This window comes from Musa acuminata, chromosome BXJ2-5 (genome assembly GCF_036884655.1).
Source record: "Musa acuminata AAA Group cultivar baxijiao chromosome BXJ2-5, Cavendish_Baxijiao_AAA, whole genome shotgun sequence".
Taxonomy (NCBI): Eukaryota; Viridiplantae; Streptophyta; class Magnoliopsida; order Zingiberales; family Musaceae; genus Musa; species Musa acuminata.
This window is the reverse complement of record NC_088342.1, coordinates 6,033,341-6,058,227: the sequence shown is the minus strand read 5'-3', so window position 1 is coordinate 6,058,227 and position 24,887 is coordinate 6,033,341. Positions and strand designations below refer to the sequence as shown.

The 24,887-nt window shown below is 40.1% G+C and overlaps 4 protein-coding genes across 8 annotated transcripts; 2 read left to right on the top strand and 2 right to left on the bottom strand.

Annotated features, from left to right (window-relative positions):
* The first annotated feature begins 460 nt into the window (after positions 1 to 460).
* On the top strand, positions 461 to 3,904 carry LOC103984251 (small ribosomal subunit protein uS8). Of its 2 annotated transcripts, none has more exons than XM_065108282.1 (4): positions 461 to 570; positions 3,020 to 3,163; positions 3,243 to 3,403; positions 3,501 to 3,904. In XM_065108282.1, the coding sequence occupies exons 2-4, from the start codon at positions 3,031 to 3,033 to the stop codon at positions 3,597 to 3,599; spliced, it is 393 nt and encodes a 130-aa protein (XP_064964354.1). In that variant the 5' UTR covers positions 461 to 570; positions 3,020 to 3,030; the 3' UTR covers positions 3,600 to 3,904. The 2 variants fall into 2 exon arrangements, with proteins under 2 accessions (XP_064964354.1, XP_064964355.1); XM_065108283.1 differs by having other exon boundaries at positions 502 to 548.
* Positions 3,905 to 5,500: 1,596 nt separating this feature from the next.
* On the top strand, positions 5,501 to 15,247 carry LOC108952835 (ubiquitin-conjugating enzyme E2 7-like). 4 transcript variants are annotated; one of them, XR_010486843.1, is made up of 6 exons: positions 5,501 to 5,659; positions 5,773 to 5,875; positions 6,587 to 6,684; positions 6,780 to 6,880; positions 12,461 to 12,724; positions 14,949 to 15,247. XR_010486843.1 is itself a non-coding variant. In XM_065108280.1 (5 exons), exons 1-5 carry the CDS (start codon positions 5,611 to 5,613, stop codon positions 14,982 to 14,984), a joined length of 387 nt encoding a protein of 128 aa, XP_064964352.1. In that variant the 5' UTR covers positions 5,501 to 5,610; the 3' UTR covers positions 14,985 to 15,247. The 4 variants fall into 4 exon arrangements, 2 of the variants coding, with proteins under 2 accessions (XP_064964352.1, XP_064964353.1); XR_010486844.1 differs by lacking the exon at positions 14,949 to 15,247 and adding an exon at positions 12,863 to 12,919; XM_065108280.1 differs by lacking the exon at positions 12,461 to 12,724.
* A 4,902-nt stretch (positions 15,248 to 20,149) lies between these two features.
* Positions 20,150 to 20,999, bottom strand: LOC135613232 (probable inorganic phosphate transporter 1-4). Its single transcript, XM_065110331.1, has 2 exons — positions 20,538 to 20,999; positions 20,150 to 20,482 (listed from the first exon to the last, which is right to left on the bottom strand). The coding sequence occupies exons 1-2, from the start codon at positions 20,997 to 20,999 to the stop codon at positions 20,150 to 20,152; spliced, it is 795 nt and encodes a 264-aa protein (XP_064966403.1).
* Positions 21,000 to 21,121: 122 nt separating this feature from the next.
* Positions 21,122 to 21,724, bottom strand: LOC135613231 (siderophore biosynthesis regulatory protein URBS1-like). The gene has a single exon (XM_065110330.1). The coding sequence runs from the start codon at positions 21,722 to 21,724 to the stop codon at positions 21,122 to 21,124; it is 603 nt and encodes a 200-aa protein (XP_064966402.1).
* Positions 21,725 to 24,887: the final 3,163 nt, after the last annotated feature.

Sequence of the window (24,887 nt, the reverse complement as noted above, 5' to 3'; positions counted from 1 at the left end):
ACTTGGTATTATTTTTTTGTTATTTCTTGGTATAATTTTAGCAGCTTTATCTTTTATTTTGTTTTCCTATATCTATTTTTCATATCATATTTAATTATATGCGTCGATCATATCTCATAATAAAATTATAAAATACGTTCATTGAAATTATTTTATGTATTCCACATATTATTTTATTTTATCGTGCAAATGGGAAAATTATTGTTAGTTGTTAGCTTTTGGGCTCGCCATATTTAGGCAATAATTTGATGCCCTCTTAAGTTAATTATGTTCGAGTCGTTCTAAAAACCGGTCCAAACCTCTCTCACAGGATGCGCACGTGTCAGTCTCCAAATCGTCAATGCCGCTGTCTTCTGCCCTAACATGCATTGGCGAATAAAAACTAGGGCAACCGGAGGGTTGCGACGCCATCAGGCTATATTGACCGTTCGATCTCGATCCTAGGGACCTAAACAATCTAAACTGCTTAAAATAGTGGCGCGGCATCGTACCCGCCGCTACTGACGTTCCTCTCCGCTCCGGTCCTGTTCTCGTCTCCTGATCTAGAGGTTTAGCGATTCCTCGTCCAAGGTTCAATTTTAATTGGCTTTTCTTCTTCTCCTCGTTCTCTCGACCTTAGTCGTATTCGTTGGTTGTTTTGTCATGGTTTTTTTATTTGATTTGATATATCTCTGTTTTTTTTTTTTTTCTATTTCGTTGATGTTCTGTTTTTATTTTTTGTGTGTATGCTCCTAAGATTCTCAACCTTATTGTTGCCTTCCTACCAATCAGATCTCTTTATTTATGGCGTAAAGATGCATTCTTGATGTCAATTGATGCGGATGATTAGATATTGTTTATTTTTTGGTGAAGTATATATGCCGTTTGCTGGATTGTAATCAGTATTTAAAATTGGCATCTATTCTTAGTCATCGATTTTGTTCGTTGTAGCTGCAATCTCCGTGTCCAATACATTTGATGCTTTGGTTTTAGTATTGTATGCTATTGATTCAGCATTTACAGACATTTTTTTCTTGTTAGTTATTAGCTTGATGCGCTCAATTTGCTACTCCCACTGTACATACGCATGACATACACCCCATGAGCAGTGCTGCTAATATATATATATATATATATATATATATATATATATATATATATATATATATATATATATATATGAGGGTCTGTGAAAAGGTTATGCATGTGATGCACATGTGGAGTGGAATCATTTGTAAAGCAAGAAATGACTACGGGCAATTCATATCTTATCAATGTTACTACGTGATGCAAATAGTTGTGGATTTTTGGCTCACAAATCATCTTTAGTGTCGACCAAACGATATAGGGGAATCCACTTCATTAGACCTATATATCCATAATTACCATATATCTATAGTCCCTTATCCATCTAATATTCTAGAGACTATATAGTGGGCATAGTGCTGTCAGGCCTACACGGTTTCTGCTCGAGTCTTGCTTTAATCGGATTCTCCTAGAGATACATGCATGCATTTGAAATTTGGCTTTCAGATGCATGCATTCAATTCTAATATTCAAAAGAAGAGACTATGATTAATCATACCAATTGTAAACCAAAAAAAGGAAATACTCTGATTATTACGAAGAATTTGCATTTATTCAAAATTATTTTAAGAGGAGATGTTAGTGTATTGTTGGAATAAGCTAACACTAATCTTCATTAATGAATCAAAAGGGAAGCTTTCTGTAAGTACGTACTACTCAACCATGCATGCATGCATAAGGTTAATTGACACCATGCAATATACTAATCGTTTGACTTGAGAGAAAAAAGGGGAGGGATTAAATAACATGTTTATGTCTCCTCTCAGATGGCCTCATCGACGCCAATGATCAAAGTAATGCATCTCAATATCATGTTCGATTTCTCCATTATTGACTGCACCAACACTCAAACATTATGAATCTTATCTATACCTCTCTCTTACAAATCATGCTTCATTGTATATATACAACTTAATTTGTCTCAGACCCAATTTCCCAGTCAAGCTTCTCTATTTCTCTAAAGAAAGTACTCATCTCAATTTCCCAGTTATTAGCTTGATACGCTCAATTTGCTACTTAATTGTGCTACAGAGTGTCACTATTAAAATGCATGTGCAAGGAACGAAAGAACTCCATTTTAAATATCTTGTAACAAAATGACAAATGCATTAAAATCTTTTAGCAGCTTTCATTCATGTCATTCACATTATTTAGTTGTCATGTGTCTTAATTAGTTTAAGGTATTATTTAAAAAATTGTATAATGCAGCATATCAATATATCTATATATATTTATAAATTTCTTTCATTTTCGAGTTGAATCTATGGCTTTCATGTGTAAAAGTTGTTTTATCATTCATGAGCTTGGATTTCATTTTCTATCTGCTGGCTAGCCTTTTAGGGCTTTGGCCCAGTGCTCTCTTGCTTAATTATTCCATGGATAGGGGTTCACTATCACTTTTAGGGTGTTTTTGTTAGTCTGATGGCCATTAAATTTTGTCAAATCTTCTTTCCAATAGGTTCCGTGTTTTTTAATTTTTTTCCCCCTTTCTTTGTCAAGTTATGGGTAGGTTCATAGTTGATATTAGCTCGTTCATAACAATAGCATCTTAGAAGGTGAAGATGCCAAGAATGATGCTTGGCTATTGTATTCAGTTGTCAGCGGTACTGTCTGTAACTGGATAAAATGTTGAATAAAAGTACTTACTTTTTAGACTTGACATGCTATACAGACTTAAATTGCATGTTATTAATGGGTTATTTATGATTTATGATTTTGAATTATTATTTTTTTATCTACAATGTCACATACTGTGCTGCCCCTTTCCAATCACAAGCTATAGTGTGATGCTAATGTTTGAATTGTGTATTTATTAATTTAGTTTTAACCGAATGACAATTTTGTACCACTGCATCCCAATTTGTTGTGTTTAGTTGTTGAAGATCATATAACTTGGTTACAGGTTTCAAGTTCTTGTTTCACCTATGTATTCTCTAATGTTGCTTCTTTACAGGCTTGTTGAGGATGGTGAGGGTCAGTGTGTTGAATGATGCTCTCAAGAGCATGTACAATGCTGAGAAGCGTGGAAAGAGGCAGGTCATGATTAGACCGTCTTCGAAAGTGATAATTAAGTTTCTTCTTGTCATGCAGAAGCATGGTACCTAGTCTGGTATTCTATACTGTCTATATGATTTCAAGGTTTAAACTGTTCTGATTTGTCTGTCTGTATTGGCTAGGTTATATTGGTGAATTTGAATACGTAGATGATCACAGAGCTGGGAAGATAGTGGTCGAGTTGAATGGAAGATTGAACAAATGCGGCGTCATCAGCCCTCGCTTCGATGTGGGTGTCAAAGAAATTGAACCCTGGACTGCTAGGCTTCTCCCATCACGTCAGGCAAGTTGTTTGAAGTATTTTGACTTCCAACCTGCTGAGGTTTTATTTTCTAGATCAGAGGTAGAATAACATTGTTTCTTTATAATTTTGTCTGCAGTTTGGTTACATTGTGCTGACTACATCTGCTGGCATCATGGACCATGAGGAAGCTAGGAGAAAGAATGTTGGTGGTAAAGTGCTTGGCTTTTTTTACTGAGTGTGGAACTCTTGACGATGGACACTGAAAGAAGGCAATGCCATTTTTTCACAAGGAACTTTTCAAGGAACATTAATATATATATATATATATATATATTGTTTTTTGTCTTGGTTGAATTTTGATATGAACTTGTTTGCTTTCTGCTTCTACTAGCTCGAAATCCGTCTGCAAAATCTGTATTTGATATCGTGTTGAATTGGCTGCTTGCTTGGGAGATGTTGTTAAGATTATCTTCTGAATCTAACTGATTTAGTCTTCACAAACTGGATTTCCTTAAGAATATAGATGGGGTGTGTATTTCATATTCTGTTTACATCACAGATACTGCACTATTAGCCCCATTTAAATTTGGGTGTGTGCCAAAAAGCTACAGGAGAGAATGGAGTCTGTACACATGTTACGGTCACACTGATTCTTTTGCTGCTCTCTGGCATGGATCAACAGTATGACATCTATATGTAGTTTTACTTGTCTCAAGTGTACTAGCATATCTTAGATATTACATACTGTTAAGCTTGAAATGTGAACTTTGAGGAGAATTTTGCTTCCTCAGGCCTTTGGCTTGCAGTTGCTAATATCAGTTTTAAAGGCTTATTTTTGAAAGAAATTAAGTTGCAAAACTATTAGAGATTAGAAACATGAATCTGGGAATTTTCTAGTAGTTAATGTTCCTGCTATCTTTTCTGATAATTTGTATGATGCCATATCAACATACAGCTAATACTGCTACATTTATAATAACAGTTATGAAATGTTGTTAAGATTATATTTGTGAATGACATCCCCTTGAAGGTGTTCAAGGCTCCTCTCTTTTTTAACAATTTGTGGGATCACATTATGCTGTTTCATTTAGTTCAAATAATAATACTCTTTTATCACCTATATATTTATTTTTTCCCATGCTTTTAGCTTACAAGTGTTAAAAGATAATTAAACTAAATAACCTTACTGACTCCCATTTGTCACCATCATAACCAAATTACTACCATTTATTTTCATCAATACTTGTCTTTATTATCACCTTAATGGTGCCAAATCTCCTTGACACAGTAGCCACTTGTCCTTGCATTCCTAACTATCACTATATCACAACCATCATTGTCAAGGCATGTCATCTGGGCTACACTTTGAAATTTATACAGATCAATAAAGGTCCTTAATTAAGAGTTAAATTGATAGGGTGTTTAATTAAGAGATGCAATTTTATTTTTTTAATCAAAAGTATAATATACTATTATTTGTTTTGTATAATTAAACATGTTTGTACTAATTTATTTGAATATTAAGTGTTTTGTATAATTTAAATTTTTTAGAAGTTTACATATTGTACTGTTTTTGCTAAATTATAATATTTCTAATCTTGTATCCCTAAAATATTCATGCACACCCAAACCCAATTGACTGTCTATGTATTTGAATTTGAAGCCAAATACTTGCTTTTATATCTCAACTCATTCTAAATTCTATTTAAGCGGATCAAATATATTTAAATACCCAAACAAACTCATTCTACTGTTATTTCTATATAATAATAATTATATGGGAATAGGATATAAGACTCTAAAATTCCATCCTTTGAAACTTAATCCAATTCCTCAAATAATAATTTTCTATTCCATTGAATCCTCAATCTTGCCTATAATTACTCAAGTAATTGTTGTGATATCATGTAATTGTTTTTCTAAATTTTACTCCTTCATATAAGTATTATATAATTAGGAAAATATTAATAAAAATTATAGAAAAAAAAAACTCTTTTTATTTTCCCAATCCCTTGATATCCTTCCTAATCCTTATATAATCTATATTTTACATCTTAGTACGTAGATATGAATAATATATATAAATATAAACATAATCATAATATAAATATAAAATACAAAAAATAAATATAAATATAAATATATGCTCGGGTCGGTTTACGAACACCGGTCGCCTCTCCTCCTCTCCTCTCTCTCAAGTCTCAACCTCAGTCAAAGGGCCGAACCAGAGTCCATCTCTCTCGTTCATGGCGGCGACGACCCAGGCAAGCCTTCTGCTTCAAAAGCAGCTCCGTGGTACGGATCGAATCTTCCTATGCCTGCTTCTTTTCTTGCGTGGGGTTTCGGTTCTAGGATTTCTTGTGCGATCAATCGAGGCTTATGGCTTGTTTGTCTTGTTCTTGGATCAGATCTCATGAAGAACCCGGTGGACGGGTTCTCTGCTGGCCTGGTTGATGACAGCAACGTCTTCGAGTGGAACGTCACGATTATTGGGCCGCCGGATACGCTTTAGTTAGTGATCTTCTCATGAATTGTATAATTTATGTGGTTTCTTTAATTGATTGGTCGAATTTCTTTGTTTCTTCCCTCCGATTTTGTTGCTTTGGTGGATCCTCGTTGTAGTACGATGGGGTTTTTGCGATTTAGGACGTTAATGGTTTGGAATAGGGAGTTCGTTTTTCTAAAGTTTGGATCTTTAAATTGATCCTGGGAGAAAGGGATATTTATTCTCCTTCGTGAGATTGGTAATGTGAACCTGACTCAGGTTATCGAAATTTCTGTCTCCTGGGACTTGACCTTCTATTGGAATCCGAAGAGGAGTGTAATATGCGGTTCGTGTTTCTTGTTCTGTTTGTTGAGTATTCTTACGGCTTTGTTCCTTTTCCAAGTTCTTTAATTATTTTTGTGAATTTGGTATGATCACGAGCGATGGCTGTTCTGTCACTAATATGTTCTCCACGGTTTGTGATAGATAATCGATTAGAGAACCTTAGATATCAAGACAATGAAACCATAATTTTTTATAGTGCTAAGTGCTATCACTGTTTTGATCTTCTAAATGGGGAAGTCATCTAAAAATATTGTTTTAAACTCCTACCTGATGAGCTTGTTCATTAGATTATTAAGGAAACCATGATGTATGTGCACCAAACTAATGTTCTTGTAAAGTTCAGATATGAAAAGTTCCATTTATAAACCTTGTCTGTATAAATTCTGTTGCAGTGATGGTGGCTATTTCAATGCCATTATGAGTTTTCCTTCCAACTACCCAAACAGCCCTCCTTCAGTTAGATTTACATCAGAGATGTGGCATCCAAATGGTAAGATACTAAATTTATGTCTACAAGAATTCTTTTCCTTTTATGTATTACTGCAATATTTCTATTGAAGAATGTATCTTTGATGTGAACACCAGTCTACTCTGACGGGCGTGTTTGCATATCTATCCTTCATCCCCCTGGTGATGATCCAAATGGTTACGAGCTTGCAAGTGAACGTTGGACACCTGTGCACACGGTACTACATTTTCTCATTAAATGCTGTGTTTTAAAATACTTTTGCTAGGTAATTAGATTTATTTTATTTTTTGAATCACAATGGGAAGAGAGTATCATTAATTACACTTTATATTGTTGTGTTTAATAAACTAGACATATATAAATGATGTGACTTGAAAATCTTATCATCAATGCTTATGCCTTCAAACATATGTGCAAGAGGGAAAGGAAAAGTAGAGACCATAGTTTGCGGCTTAAAAAGCCTTATCATATTATCTAGTCACCATAGTTTTTAAGATCCATTCATGCACCTACTTATGCTTCTGCATTTGTGGATGCTCTCCGTAGGCCACACTGCATGACCTATATGCAGCGCCAATATGTGGTGTGTTTGTATATGCCTGCTATAAGGTCCATATATATGTAATTTAAGTGCAAATGACACATAGGTGGTTGCCATGGTGGACCAAGCATATAAGTTGAACCAACCTAACCTGAAGGACTCAATCCATTGGCTATCATCTATAACCATGTTTAAGCTATACCGATAAGGTGGCTCATATTTTCATAGTACATCTATATAAATATGGGCACATGGCTATGTTGGCTTTTAGATATCGGCAGTTATTTTCCATGCCCATGATTCACAATTTTTAATACCATAGTCAGGTCTTAGAAGCTATTCTTTGGTGTCTTCATTATGGTGAGATATGCATTGTTTGTTAGCATGATTTTGAGTAATTTGACGTGGTATGAGTGTTATGAATGAATGAGATTGAGATAACAAGTTAATTTTTAGATTTGGAGGAGCCTTTAATTGAATGGATGGTGGCCTTAGAATTAATCGTGTATATTTGATAGTAAAGATTACTTATGCATGCACATGTCTTCCTACATAAGGTATATGCTCTATGTTGTGATCAGTGTTTTAAATATTGCTATGGCACTTATACCAGAACCTTGTCAGACCAGTACATTTCAATTGCTATGATACCGAACACCAACTTATAAAAAATAAAAATTATTTAGTTGATTATACACCATCGAACCTATACTGTATGGTGGGTGTGGTAGTATTTTGTGAATCTAAAACCATGGTGATGATCCAACTGTCTATATACTGCTTTATTGTCATTTTTGTTGTAATCCAAGAGTCAAGGCAAGAAAAAGAGGTCAGGGGATGAACAAAGAAATAGTAGAGAAGAAGGGATAAGTAGGCCCTAGGCCATAAAGATATTCAATTTGTTAAGAATTTTTTAAACAGTAATTGCTTTTCTGCGTAGATATCAATCTATTTCTCAAATAGACTAAGACCTTTAACTTACTAAAGAACACTTTGAGGAAAGAAATAATAAATAAATACAGAAGTATTGTAATTCTTCAGCAGTCTGCCGTTTATTTTCAGCTGATAGCCCCTTCTTTTCATCAGATCTAACTTCTGGAGTACAATTATTTGTTTAAAAAACATTCATTGAGAATAGGTACATCTTTTAAATAAACTGACGGAATCAGGGTCAGTTCTATCATTTTTATGAATCCTACTGTGTGTCCTAGTGGTTTCAATAGTTTCATCTAAACCTTTGAGTTTCTGTTGACTTGGACAAGTTCCAAATTGCTGGGATCAACTGGAAAACAAAACCACGCTCCTATTCTTGTTTTTGGTTTTTGAGCTAATTCATCTGAGCCACTTTTATTAAATAACTTGTAGAGTTAGCTGCCTCATGTTAATTTGATCTCATTAGTTCTTTCAAGAACCCTTTAAGAACTTCAGTGGACATGCCACTATGAACCTGACACAAGCTACTGGAGACAAGATAATTCTGGGAGGTTATTTGCTGTTGCTGAAGCAATTAATCTTTCTTATAGATTGGGGATGGGTGGATTTCATTTTTTTCCTGCTTTCAAGATTTTGTCTAGTGATTCATTTACCTGCAATAATTTTTTGGAAGAATATTGCTATCAAGGAAGCTAAGGAGAACAGAATCGGTGCAAACCCTACAACGTGATGGCAGAGGGAGTTGCAGTATGTCTTTCCATCGACCAAAGGGAGTTGCTTGGAGAACACAGAGGTGTTGAAGTAGGGGGTCGAAAGGGGCGAGGAAGCGACGACGAGTCCAGAGGGACTTAGCTACCCAAAATCAAGCATCAGTTAGAATGGAGGTGGACTCGGAGGAGTGCCACAGAGACATATCTACTGATCGTGAAGAAAAGGGATGCAGATGCGAGGCGACAAATAGTAGGGCCATGGGCATGGCAGCGTCATGGTACCGTAGAGGCGGGACTTCCGTGAAAGTCATTGCTCCCTTGCTCTCATGGAGGGAGAGCGCTTGGTTGTAAAAGGGGCCGAGGAGGTGGAGCATGCAGAGGCAAACTCCAAGTACCGAGACAAGGCTGAAGGGCAGAGGCCAAGGAACTTCGTAAGACCGGTGTCAGCAAGCTTCTCATCAAGATAGCCGAAAGCGAAGGACTTCGGGTCATGCAAGAGTGCATGACCAAGGAACGAAGCAGGCAGTACGCGGTGTTGTACCTTTGCTACTCAGTGGAGTAGCCGGCAAGGTTGATAGAGAAGACAATACAATCCCAGAAGCGACCAAATCTATTAGAGAATTACTCCAAGTTGGGGTGAAAACTTTCTGCATTCCAGAAGTTTGATGACATTGAGAAGGTGAATCACAGTAGCTAACTCAATGCAAGGAGTGCAAACACTTTATGTGCTTCAGAAGTGTGAGCAAAGAGCAGGCGAAGGCCAGTAACCAGCTCGATGCATGGAGTACAACCTCGAGGAGGTGGGCGAAGTCAAGTAACCTTTGCCTTCTCAACTCTTAAGAGAATAGGCGAAATCGAGTACCCCAATTCTCTTATCTATCCAGCAGAGGAGCTCTGCACAGGTTCAAAGACCCTTTGAAGATAATGGGAGACAATGGTTGTCAAATTCACACCAACGGTGATCAGTACTACTGAGAGTAGATTGTCTGCTTCATTTCCCAACGAAATGCCAATCGAAAGCGGATGTGATGCGAACCTACTTGGAAGCGACAACTAAGTGAAAGAAGAGTCGTTGGACGAATTTTATGAAGGACCCAAAAACTTTAAAAGTTTGCGAGACGATGCTCGTCAAAGCTCCAACAAGCATTCATCCAGTTCAAGCAACATGAGTCATTTGAGAGACTGGCATATAGTAAGGATAGTCTTTTCCTTCATCTAGAGGATCCGCAGGAACCAACAGGGATCAACACAACTCAGCCAACCCCACACAAGAGTCAGAGTCATTGGCGAGTTGAAGCAGCAGGGCGGATCAAAGGTTCGACTACTCAAAAATAGCAGCGGAGAGCAGCTGGGAGCCAAGAGACGCATTGCAGCCGGAGCAGAAGATTGAAGACTCAGCAAAGGCGAGGAGTTGCAGTGTCGGCAAAGGCTTCGACGAGGACGTCGAAGGAATAAGTGGGGGAGAATGTCACGGACAAACTTCTAAACAGGATGTTTGATGTAATGCTTATGTATGTCCGTGTCTTTTGGTATGTTCATGCTTTGCACAACATGTAGAGGGACGACCGAAGGCTTAATAGTCCCATTTTAGTTTGGTTTGGTGGCCGCTTTAGGCTTGTAAATAAAAGGTTGTGTCATGTGGACACTTGTGAGAGATTCTCGGTCTGTAGTGGACCATTTTAACCCTTTGTTGTGCAACTGTTCAGAGCTTGTAAAGTCTGTTTGTAATTTGCATTGTCTATGAAGTGTTTCCTGGAATGTTTGCTTGTGGATCCCGAGTGAAGCGCTTTCTCTAGCCCATTTTCTCTTTTGTAGGTCCTAAGGGACCATGAGAAGCTTCGGGGAGGCTGACCTTTGCGGACGGACACGCAAGGATGCCGCATGACTTAGGCAAAACCAACTAAGTTCGTGACATTATTGTATTCTTGGTGGGTAAATATGAGATAATAAGTATAAAAGGCTAATCTCATGAGGAAAAATCTATTGAGATTGATGTGCGAAGTTATCAGAAAAATCTAGGTTTTGGAATGTTTATGTTTATAAGCAATTTAGTATAGCTCCAATTGAAAAAAAATTAGAAAATAATTTAAAATCATACTGATACACAAAGGAGTTCTAGGTGTAGATGCATTATGTGGATGAGGAGAATCAATTGTGATTTAGTAGTGGAAGAGAGAGAGAGAGAGAGAGAGAGGTATCTATGAGAATTTTTTACTTTTAGTATAATTGGTAACTGGTAATATCACTCTAAAAAGAATTAAAAAGAGAGGTATCTATGAGGACGAGGACATACCCATCAAGCCGCGTGGCCTATCCGCAGTCGTCGGATCAATCAACCCAAGGCATGAGTTTAATGGCTTGGGAAACAAGCGAGAGAATAGTTTAATGGCTTGGGAAATGTTTATGTTTATAAGCAATTTAGTATAGCTCCAATTGAAAAAAAATTAGAAAATAATTTAAAATCATATTGATACACAAAGGAGTTCTAGGTGTAGATGCATTATGTGGATGAGGAGAATCAATTGTGATTTAGTAGTGGAAGAGAGAGAGAGAGAGAGAGAGAGAGAGGTATCTATGAGAATTTTTTACTTTTAGTATAACTGGTAATATCACTCTAAAAAGAATTAAAAAGAGAGGTATCTATGAGGACGAGGACGTACCCATCAAGCCGCGTGGCCCATCCGCAGTTGTCGGATCAATCAACCCAAGGCATGAGTTTAATGGCTTGGGAAACAAGCGAGAGAATAGTCGCCGGTCAAGCTCGACCCGCGCGTAGCCTTGTTCGACAACGGTGGGGCATCCGGCGATGTCGTGGGGCGACACCTCCTTCCTTGAAGCTTCCGGATGAAAGAGATAGGATACACTACACTTTTGTGTCTCTCTCCCTCGTGTCGCTATTCCTTTTTTTTGCGTCGTCATCGTCAACACCATAATACACTATATAAATAGACTAAGCGATCTGCTGAGACCAGGCTGCTCCTCTCCTTCCATCCTCAAACTGGAGCTGCTCCTTAGGCGATAAGGTAAAGTCTCTGTCGCTTTCTCGCTTAATTCCTTTTAACTTCTCCACGGATCTCAAGCTCGTAACTTAATCGTTCTGTTGACTTCATGTCTCGTTAATCAAGATCTGATTTTTTTCCTAAAATTCCTCTCATCATCCCTCACTTCTCATTTGTGCTTTGATTTTTTGGGTCAATTCTCACAGTTCGAGATTTCTTGCTGATCAGTTTCTTGTTGGGTTTTCTTTTCTTAGTATTTAGGATCCAATATTTTAGATTCTTCATGTATTAGAAGATTAGAAGAGTTTATCCTTGATCTATTGTCTTTTTGAGGTGTTAGAATCTTATCATATATGAAAACCCTTTAGGTAACAGTAGGTATATGCTATGATTGTAGCGAGATCTGAGGTTATCCGTTCCATTTGATGGTTGTTTTCTCCTTCACCGTGTTAACATAGGTATATATCTGCGTTGTTCTTTTCTTGTTCTTGGATATTTGCTCTTCTTTGTGAACGAGGAACACTTTAGGCTGCAATCATGCTTAAGTTTATTTTAGAAATATGTTTGTATGTATTTATTTTTATACAGAGTGTAAAATCGTTGCTTGATTGTAGGAAATTGGTGTACTCAGCTATAAAAAATGACCGATAGCAGTGAGATGGATTCCCTGGTAGTTCCTGAATTATCTCCAGATATGGTACTCGGCTATATTAGTCAAATTCTTATGGAAGAGGACATGGATGACAAATTCGATGTGCTTCATCGGCTTCGTCACCACGCTCCTCGTCTTCGACAAGCTCTACCGCCACCGGGCCGGCGGGGCTTGATCCGACACTTCCGCCGCCTCCCGATCCATGGGCATTCACAGCTGTGACTCGGTACACTTTGGTTGCTTGCTTTGATTCTCTTTGCTGAATCGTCCCTCTTGTTCTGTCTTTTGGGTGCTTTTACTTTTTGCTGTTCTGATCTTAGCGCATGGATGAAGCGTACTTGAGAACAGGTTTCTCTTCTTGCAGGTGTATGCAAAGTTCTGCAATGATCTGTTAACATATACCTCTTCGTTTGTTGCTTCAGATTTTGTTCATCCAGTGGGAGTATTCTTGAGAAGGGAACTGATTTAGTCCTATGCTTAATGAAACAATTAATGTAATGCTCTATCTACATCATGTTTGGATCTGATTAAGGCTTATAACCAAGAAGCAAATCCAATTCTCTTAGTACTCTCCATGTCAGTTGAATCTTAGCACTCTGGCTGTTTACTTTGATTGTCCATTGCACCTAGTTTGATAGATTCAGTACAGTATCATTCGTGTGACACCAAGAAAAAGTGTTGTGGTTCTTGGTCGAATTGTTTGTTGTGGAGTTGTGAGGCTGATTTATAAAGAGACTTTACTGAAGCTGAGGATGGTTTCATTGTGTTTTGATTAATGATTATAGCTACAGTCTCCATTTTTCTTGTCAGCTCCTTAATGCCTCAAGAACAAGAAGCTCAATGATCTTCTCTGGAATCGAAAGGGGTAGAAGCAATTGGCAATTAAGAAGTTAGAGTTAGGAAAGATTCATTGGTAATAACCTTTAGGTACTCTTTATACACTGGTAGACAGAGTATCTTCTTCGATAGGTGACGCTTGGAATTTAAGAGGCCTTCATGCTTGCTCTTTTGATGCCAACTCAGTCCTATTAATGTGGCATGCTGATTAAGGTAAGGGACTTTCGATTGGGTTTTATGTGGTGACTTGTTCCAAATATCTATATTCTGGAGGCTATGTGTTAGATTAAATAAGAGAAACAAAGTTGTATCGAATACCGACCAAAAGAAAAGAGACTGGCATCAAGTAAGTAATCATTTTGTCTTTAATCTTGTGATTTTTAGATAGAGCTACTATAGCAAAGATTCAGTTCTCTTCTAAGGAAAGTTGGAAAATTAAGAAAACATACTATGTAATGATTGAATGTGAGGGTGGTGTTTATGTAAAGTAGATAACATTGGAGAGAAGCCAAAGAAATTGGAAAGCTAGGTTAATTTCTGGTTTCAAAGATTTCTCTAATATGTCTTATCATAATTCTTGGTTTAACTTAAATGGCTGTTGAATAGCTACTTTGTGGATTGGTGAAAACCAATCCAAATTTCTTTTCCTATTTGACGAGAGCCAGTTGTGTTTCTGAATGTGTATCTGTTACATATTCACCTTAGGACTGCGAAGTTGGTTGCTTGAAATTTGATACAGGGATACAGAAATGATTTGAGATCAATTGATACCCAATATCAAATCCTGTTCAAGACATTACGAGTACCTTAAATAACCTGATGATGCATAAAGTGGTATGCTCATGTGCAGCTCAAATGGCTGAACAATTATGGCATAAACTTCAAAGTAAAGCACAAAGAGAATTCCCAAATATCATTGTTAACTTGAGGTTGTCTTACTAGATGATAAAAGAAGGTGAGAATTTCTTTTGTAAGAAGATCTTTAGGATTTATTACGGATCATCATGTCATGTTGATCTGAAAGGAAAATTTATTAAAAGTTTGAGAACTGGTTAGATTTTGTGGATATGTGCTTGATATCAAAACATACCTAGAGAAAAGTTACCTTGACCTGTCTGCCTGAGAAGTTGATGTAGACTATGAAAAGTGTATGATATCGGCATGATAATGCTCGGTGGGTTCACTTCTTGCAAAGGTTGTAAATCAATGCTGAACTGCCTTTTGGATGTTTGGAATACAAGTGGTTCTTTTGCTAGATTGTACTTGTATAGTTAAAATGCTGTGCTATTTTTAGCTTTTCAATTTCCAATTTTCAATTTTTTCACATGAAGCAGGATTGCTTTGCTCATCAAATGACTGAAAGATCTGTTCCACATCTTCGTTATTTTATCATTTGTTGTTTTCCTTTGAGCGATGTATTGATAAAAATTATTTGCATCCAGTAATATTGTGGCACAACTTCATGCTTTATATCTTTATATCCTGCCGTCTTAACATGCTTGAAGAGACTTCTCCAGTCTGATTTAAATTCAAGTTTCTGATGTTCATGAGGTCAGCTACTCCCAGTTGTTCAAAGTTAATTCCTGAGAGACCATTGCCATTTTTTCCTGCAGAGCCAACATCTTTGTATACTTTCCTTCCAAGTATAATTTTGTTTGAAGTGTACTCCTCTGCTTGAACCAGTCTTCACAGGCAACCACAACAATGAAGAAATGTAAAGGTTATCAAGGTTCGTCTCCTGCAGAAGTTTACTTGTGCCAATTAAACCTTGCATTTACATCTCAATACAAGTTTCATTGTTGGTTGTGGTTCATGCTGGTCTATAAGACTTTTCCTTTTTCATTCCAATATGATATGGTCAATTTGCAACTTGTATTACACATCTAAAAGAAGACAGTTTGGTCAACCAGTACTTTAGTTGTTGCTTAGCTTCTTGTGGTTGGTTTAACTGAGTTGCTTAAGCTCAGCTATACTCAAGCTTTATGATATGGTTTACTATATTGTTATTATTTATTATATACAGTACATATCTTTATCAGATTAAAGATCAACAAAATGTATGGTAGATTCCAATATGACTGACAATCTATGAACACTGATTATGACAGCATACCTAAAGAATAAATATGCCATCCCTTTATTTAGGAATTATTATTTTGAAGTTGAAAGAAATGACAGGATTTTATTTTAAGATCTTATGATAATCTGAAAATATTTTTAGCTGATCAGCACATTAAAAAAATTTATATCGAAAAACATCATGCTAATGTCTGGTGTTATATATATATATATATATATATATATATATATATATATATATATATATATATATATATGTATATATATATATATATGTATATATATATATGTATATATATATGTATATGTATATATATATGTATATGTATATATATATGTATGTATATATATATATATATGTATATGTATATATATATATATATGTATATGTATATATATATATGCATGTATATGTATATATATATATATATGTATGTATATATATATATATGTATGTATATATATATATGTATAAATGTATAGATATATATATGTATATATATATACATACATATATATACATATATATATGTATATATGTATATATATGTATGTATATATATATATACATATATATATATATATGTATATACATATACATACATATATATACATATATATATACATACATATATATACATATACATATACATACATATATATACATATATATATATATATACATACATATATATACATATATATATATACATACATATATATACATATATATATATACATACATATATATACATATATATATATATATACATACATATATATACATATATATATATATACATACATATATATACATATATATATATACATACATATATATACATATATATATATACATACATATATATACATATATATATATATATATACATACATATATATACATATATATATATACATACATATATATACATATATATATATACATACATATATATACATATATATATATATACATACATATATATACATATATATATATACATACATATATATACATATATATATATATATATATATATATATATATATATATATATATATATATATATATATCTTACCTAATTAAATAGGATCACTTAATCTAATCTTCTCTAATAGAGGTGCATTCTCCGTAATCTTCTCTAATAGAGGTGCATTCTTCATAATCTTCTCTAATATATATATATCTTACCTAATTAAATAGGATCACTTAATCTAATCTTCTCTAATGAAATGTGAAAATAGGTGCATTCTCCATAAGCATAAAATATGTGATATGCTATATGTAATATCGAAAAAATTTTATGCCATGATTGAAATCAAATAACATTATATTAGTTTTTACGGTGCGTACCTTTCGATGTCATCTGAATATGTGATTTGGAGACGTCTTTAGATCTAAAATCTTTATGTGATTTAGAGATGTCTTTATCCAAAATTGCTATCAATTTACAAGGATAACTATACTCTTTCTCTCGTATCTTCCTATCTTTTCACCTGACCTCAATTATGGTGGTTGAGAGAGAAATCATAATCTCTCTATTGCATCCTGTACATTCGTCTTTATGTTCTATCTCATAATAAGTTATTATGAGAGTTCCTTCCATCAATGATGTCTCTTAATGAATCTTACCTTAATTGAACTTCCTTTCTATTAGGCAATAACTATAATCAAAATCCAATCATATCCATAATATATCTTACCTAATTAAATAGGATCACATAATCTAATCTTCTCTAATATAATCAATAAATTTATTAGAAATATTATAAACTTGAAGAGTTATAAATAATAATAATACTTTTAAGGTCTAATTTGATCATAACATAAATTTTTTTATCATTATAATTATAAATAGAGTGTGTGATCTCTCTAGTTATTAAAATAATATCATGAATATTTTTATCCTTAATAAAAGTAGATTATTATTTCGAAATTAAATCAGGAAGTAAAAGTTTAATTCTATAGATTAAAATGTAGTCAAAATCTTGTAACATTAAAAATTAATAATCATGAAAGAATTTTTTATCTTAGGAATAGAAACAAAAAACGTTTTAATCCATTCATCTATCCATCCATCCATCCTGTAAAATAAGAAAATTACCAATTCACCGTACACGTGGAGAGATCAGGTAGGCGAGTACCGTGTGACACGCTGCCACCAAAGCGCGTTCCACTTGGGCGGCCCAAATAGGTGTCGGCCAGCCGAACGGTCTCACCGCCACAAGCAACCTCTCAGTCGAACGGTCTCAGCGCCACAAGCAACCTCTCACCGCCACATGTGGAGTGGAATCGATCTGGGATATGCATGTGATGCACATGTGGAGTGGAATCATTTGTAAAGCAAGAAATGACTAGGAGCAATTCATATCTTATCAATGTTGCTATGTGATGCAAATAGTTGTGGATTTTTGGCCCACAAATCATCTCTAGTGTCGACCAAAAGAAAAATAACTCATATCTTTACGTCACGTAGAGATGCATGCATGTATGCATTCGAAATTTGGCTTTCAGATGCATGCATTCAATTCTAACACTCATTTGGCTTTCAGATGCATGCATTCAATTCTAACACTCAAAAGAAGAGACTATGATTAATCATACCAATTGTAAAAAAAAAAAGGAAATACTCTGATTATTGCGAAGAATTTGTATTTATTCGAAATTATTTTAAGAGGAGATGTTAGTGTACTGTTGGAATAAGCTAACACTAATCTTCATTAACGAATCAAAAGGGAAGCTTTCCGTAAGTACGTGCATGCATGCATAAGGTTGATTGACACCATGCAATATACTAATCGTTTGACTTGAGAGAAAAAAAGGGAGGGATTAAATAACATGGTTTATGTCTCCTCTCAGATGGCCTCATCGATGCCAATGATTAAAGTAAAAATGCATCCCAATATCACGTTCGATTTCTCCGTTATTGACTGCACCAACACTCAAACATATTATGAATCTTATCTATACCTCTCTCTTACAACTCATGCTGCTTCATCATATATTACACAACTTAATTTGTCTCATGAAACCATGGAAAAGGCTTATGCTTTCGAAGGTTTCTTTTGGTTGTTTAACCCATGCTTAAAGGGCTGGGCCGCACGATGACTCATTCACTTTAATTAAGAATCATACAAACACGATTCCATTCGGGATTCCACTCTCAAGTATGATTTAGGAATCGAATTTCCTTCCCGCAACAGAACTAAAGGATTTAAGCGCTGAAGCAACGAGGAATGAAACAACTCTCGTAAGCGGAAACTCATGAATTGAGATTGGACTCTCGAGCATCACATATAAGATTGGATCCCGAAACAAGACTTGAGACAGCGGATTCTCTCGTCGCAAACTAAGATTCCACTCAATCACTTTCATTTCTGTTTGCTGCTTACCACTGAACCTCTCATTCTGACAGGAGAAACGTGCATGTAACAACATCTGAGAGGAGCACAAAATAATCACATCAAAGTGGAGGGAACGGGCGCCACCCAGCCCGTTGACCCATGAAACCAAGCTGGTTTTGGAGGCAATCATTGAAGAACTGAGTCGAACGAGGAGGAGGAGGAACTCGATGTTCCCATCAAATGTATGGAAGTGGAACGTCGGTGGTGTGGTTGTTGACTAGAACGAGAAAGAGGAGGAGAAGCTTAAAATAGATATAGTTAAGAGCGTTTCTTTTAATTGTGCATTTAGCTAGATCCAAACAGAAGAGCGGATCAGCTCATGTCTGCTGGGCCTGTCGATCTCGATCCGTAACCATCGAATGAAATGATCTGACCCGTTTAATTTGACTGGCAGAATTATGGTTCGAGTATATAGACCCGCTAGCAAGTCGGGTCGGATCTAAACACAACTTTAAACGTTTTAGGGGGCCTGAGGTAGTGAATAGGGTTTCTGTGAAATATTTTGCTTGTTTGGAGATCTAAACACAACTTTTAACGATTAGTTAGTCTTCATACTTGTGTCATTATCCTAAATTAGGTTTGCTGTGAAATATTTAGCTTGTTTGGGGAAACAATCAAAGATCATCATACGAGAGATGCATTGCGTGTGCTTGAGTTGTCCGAGATGTCTAGGGTTTGATATGTTTTTGTGGTGTATGGTGACTTGTTATTTTGTTTCTTTTCATGTAGATATCTGTTTATAATTCGTTTGCATCCTCTTTTTTTTCAGATCTGAAAGTGAAATCACTTGGTCCTTGGATGTTTCTGTTTCTGTTTCTTGTCGTTCCGAACTTGGCTCAGTCCCAGATACTCTTCCAGGTAGAGATAAACAGATCCATTTCTTTCCTTCGTCCTTCATTGCGTTTACAGTAAGAGAAACGAATACGTTGCAGGGCTTCAACTGGGAGTCGTGGAGGCAGCAAGGCGGCTGGTATAACTTCTTGAAAGACAAAGTCTCTGATATAGCCAACGCTGGAGTCACCCACGTCTGGCTGCCTCCGCCCTCACATGTTGACCGAGTCGGCCTTGGTCTAAACTATTCTGTGACACTTCTCCTCTCAGGTTACATGCCGGGGCGGCTCTATGACTTGGGTGCTTCCAAGTATGGGAATCAGGATGAGTTGAAGGCCGAGGCAGCGAGGCTGCTTGCTGGCTGCGCGTGAGGCCGAGGAGCCGAGGCAGCGAGGCAGCAAGGCAGCGTGTTGGCTGCGCATGGGGCCGAGTGGCCGAGGCAGCGTGCTACTTGCTGCGCATGAGGCCGAGTGGCCGAGGCAGCGAGGCAGCAAGGCTACGTGCTGGCTGCGCATGAGGCCAAGTGGCCGAGGCAAGTGGGGAGCACGCTTGAGCCTGTCGGATAATACCTCGACATTCGGGGGCCGCCCGTTTCGCGTTCTTGGCAACAAGAGCAGTGTACCGCGCGGTCTCTAGCATCTTCATCCGCCAGTAGTAGGTTAAGGCAGCCGGGAGGGCGCCCAGCATGAGAGTTGTGCACCCAGATGTAGTCGGCCTCCGGGACGGTGGAGCCGGCGCGATCGTCCCTGTAGGCCGGATAGTCGAAGCGCTCCTTGAAGGCGGCGGAGATGATGATGGAGACTGTTCCGCCTGTGAGGATGCCGAAGCCCTGCGTAGTGAAAACGACTGCGATGAAGGCGCCACGGGTCTTCTTGTTGGCGTACTCCGACATGATGGTGGCGGAGAGCAGGTAATCGCCGCCGATACCCAAAGCCGAGCCAGAAGCGGAAGAGGCAGAGGGTGGCCATGACGCCCTTGGCGGTGCGACCGAAGGAGAGGCCGATCGCGAAGGAGCAGATGACCATGAGCATGAGCGTCACGCCATACACCTTCTTGCGGCCGAGCTTGCCGCCGAGCCACCCGAAGAAGAGCTGGCCAGAGAGGGCACCACAGAAGGCCACGCGGGTGATGGCGGCGGCCACGTTGGGCGGGAGCGTCCCGGGCGATTTCGAGTTGGGGTCGAAGGAATGGATGCGGCCAAGGAGCTTCGTGACGTGGGAGATGCAGAAGAGATCGTGGGCGTCGGTGAAGAAGCCCATGCCAGCAATGACGGGGGCCGTGAAGTGATACCACCGCGTCTTGGCAAGGTCGAGTGCCCCGAGCACTTGGAGCTGACCTCCGGCCATCGTTGCAGCGTACTTCCCTCTGCTTGTGCAACCGCTCTATAAGAAGAGGAGGCCTATAAGAAGAGGAGGAGAAGAGGGAGACCAAAGCTTGGTCGCAGGAAGGAGAAGCCGAGCAGGGAGGTCTAGAGGAGAAGGCGAGGTAGGCTCTGGGAACAGCGGGAGGGGTCGAGGTGCCGAGGCCGTGCAAAGATCTCGGCCATAGCCGAGGAGCAGAGGAACTGAGGCACGGGTTGGCTGCGCGTGTGGGACCGAGGGGCCCGCGAGGCGCTCGGTGCGGTCGGGCTGGCCGCGCGCGTGGGATACGGGCGGTTTGGCCGCGCGCGTGGGACGCGGGCGGTCTGGCCGCACGCGTGGGACCGAGGGGCCCGCGAGGCGCTCGGCGCGGTTGGGCTGGCCGCGCGCGTGGGACGCGGGCGGTTTGGCCGCGCGCGTGGGACCGAGGGGCCCGTGAGGCCCTCGGTGCGATCGGGCTGGCCGCGCGCGTGGGATGCGAGCGGTTTGGCCGCGCGCGTGGGACGCGGGCGGTATGGCCGCGCGCGTGGGACCGAGGGGCCCGCGAGGCGCTCGGCGCGGTTGGGCTGGCCGCGCGCGTGGGACGCGGGTGGGCTGGCCGAGGAGCTTTGTTGCGGGGACCCCTTATGCGGGGATGCTCCCCCGGAGCCCCGATCGGGCTTGACTGTTCGACTGCGGGTGAGACGGAGTCGAGCTGGCAATCCCTTTGACATTCGGGCCCTCCTTCTAGCTCGACTGCGGGTGAGACGGAGTCGAGCTGGCAATCCCTTAACATTCGGGCCCTCCTTCTAGCGCCAATTAACATTTTTAGCCGTGGCCTCGAGGCCGACGCGGCTTGTTCGGGTCCGGATGACGGGGATCGGCTTGTTCGGGTCCGGATGACGGGGATCTTTCCGGGGGCGCTCCTCGGGGTCTCCCGGCAGCCGAGCTCGGTGGTTCGGGTCGGGAGGTCGAGTCGGTAGGTCGGGTTGGGAAGAAGCTCCGTCGCAGCGCCAGGAAGAGGCGACACCATCTCGCACCTGCACACAGGTCGGGCCGGGGTGCTCGACCCGACCCCTCCGACGATCAAGTTAGCGAAGGATGTGGAGGGGGTTTAGGAGGAGGAGAAAACTCCGTGTGTTGAGTGTGTCTTCCCCCCTTTTGCCAAGGACTCGGGGGTATTTATAGAGGAGGTTTGATGTTACCTGATGTAGCTGTCTGCAGGGCAGGACTGTACCTTTGGTGGCGTCTGACATTGCCACTGGGGTTGTGTGGGAGGCCGAGCTGCTGCAGGGTATGGCGAGCCTCGGGCAGTGTGCCGCTCAAGGGGATGCTGTCATGACGTGTCACATCGCCATTTTTGCCGGGAGACCCCGAGGAGCGCCCCCGGAAAGATCCCCGTCATCCGGACCCGAACAAGCCGCGTCAGCCTCGAGGCCACGGCTAAAAAAGTTACTTACCGTAACAGATTGGCGCTAGAGGAGAAGGCGAGGTAGGCTCTGGGAACAGCTGGAGGGGCCGAGGTGCCGACCGTGCAAAGATCTCGGTTGTAGCCGAGGAGCAGAGGAACTGAGGCACGCGGGTTGGCTACGCGTGTGGGACCGAGGGGCCCACGAGGGGTCGAGGCGCACGGGCTGGTCGCGCGCGTGGGACCAAGGGGTCGAGGCCCACGCGCGCGGCCAGCCCAACCGCGCCGAGCACCTCGCGGGCCCCTCGGTCCCACGCGCGCGGCCAGCCCGACCGCACCGAGCGCCTCGACCCCTTGGTCCCACGCGCGCGACCAGCCCGCGCGCCTCGACCCCTCGTAGGCCCCTCGGTCCCACACGCGTAGCCAACCCGCGTGCCTCAGTTCCTCTACTCCTCGGCTACAGCCGAGATCTTTGCACGGCCTCGACACCTCGGCCCCTCCCGCTATTCCCAGAGCCTACCTCGCTTCTCCTCTAGCGCCAATCTGTTACGGTAAGTAACTTTTTTAGCCGTGGCCTCGAGGCCGACGCGGCTTGTTCGGGTCCGGATGACGGGGATCTTTCCGGGGGCGCTCCTCGGGGTCTCCCGGCAGCCGAGCTCGGTGGTTCAGGTCGGGAGGTCGGGTCGGTAGGGCGGGTCGGGAAGAAGCTCCGTCGCAGCGCTAGGAAGAGGCGACACCATCTCGCACCTGCACACAGGTCGGGCCGAGGTGCTCGACTCGACCCCTCCGATGATCAAGTTAGCGAAGGATGTGGAGGGGGTTTAGGAGGAGGAGAAAACTCCGTGTGTTGAGTGTGTCTTCCCCCCTTTTGCCAAGGGCTCGGGGGTATTTATAGAGGAGGTTTGATGTTACCCGATGTAGCTGTCTGCAGGGCAGGACTGTACCTTTGGTGGCGTCTGACATTGCCACTGGGGTTGTGTGGGAGGTCGAGCTGCTGCAGGGTATGGCGAGCCTCGGGCAGTGTGCCGTTCAGGGGGATGCTGTCATGACGTGTCACATCGCCATTTTTGCCCCTATCACGTACCTTTTGATGTCTCTTAATGAATCTTACCTTAATTGAACTTCCTTTCTATTAGGCAATAACTATAATCAAAATCCAATCATATCCATAATATATCTTACCTAATTAAATAGGATCACATAATCTAATCTTCTCTAATATAATCAATAAATTTATTAGAAATATTATAAACTTGAAGAGTTATAAATAATAATAATACTTTTAAGGTCTAATTTGATCATAACATAAATTTTTTTATCATTATAATTATAAATAGAGTGTGTGATCTCTCTAGTTATTAAAATAATATCATGAATATTTTTATCCTTAATAAAAGTAGATTATTATTTCGAAATTAAATCAGGAAGTAAAAGTTTAATTCTATAGATTAAAATGTAGTCAAAATCTTGTAACATTAAAAATTAATAATCATGAAAGAATTTTTTATCTTAGGAATAGAAACAAAAAACGTTTTAATCCATTCATCTATCCATCCATCCATCCTGTAAAATAAGAAAATTACCAATTCACCGTACACGTGGAGAGATCAGGTAGGCGAGTACCGTGTGACACGCTGCCACCAAAGCGCGTTCCACTTGGGCGGCCCAAATAGGTGTCGGCCAGCCGAACGGTCTCACCGCCACAAGCAACCTCTCAGCCGAACGGTCTCACCGCCACAAGCAACCTCTCACCTCCACAAGCAACCTCTCACCAGCCGAACGGTCTCACCGCCACAAGCAACCTCTCACAAGCAACCTCTCACCTGCGGAGGTCTTTTCTTTATTACTTTCCTTACTCTCACCGCCACAAGTAACCTCTCACCTGCGGAGGTCTCACCGCCACAAGCAACCTCTCACCTCTCACCGCCACAAGCCGAACGGTCTCACCGCCACAAGCAACCTCTCAACCTCTCACCGCCACAAGCAACCTCTCACCTCTCACCTCTCACCTCTCACCTCCCACCCAAAGAGATGTTGGGAAAATTATATTACTTTCCTTATTATTAATAAAAAGAAAAAAAGGAGGTCTTTTCCAACTTCCGCAGCGCCGTTCGCTCAATAAAGCCCAGAGGAAGGGGGCAAGAAAGCACGAAGAAGAAGCCCACGGAAGGGATAACGACGACGAAGCAAACTTCCGTGTCCCCTTAGCCCTCCTCTTTGTTCCTTCTATTATTCCTTCTAATCTCCTCCAATTTAGTCGTGGCCTCGGATTGTGAAGATTGATACCGGATTCGTTGTCGAGGGCGTGAAGAAATCCGGTGTTTTCGGTAAATCTTCTTCGTTCCTCTTTTTCGTTAGGTATTGATCTTGATTCCTTCAATTGTTGCTGCTAATCTCTGCTACTTCGTTCTGGTTATCTGCAATTTCAAGAACTTACATTCGATAGATGATGGTGAGATCCTGGTTAATCCCCTATATTTTGTCCTCCT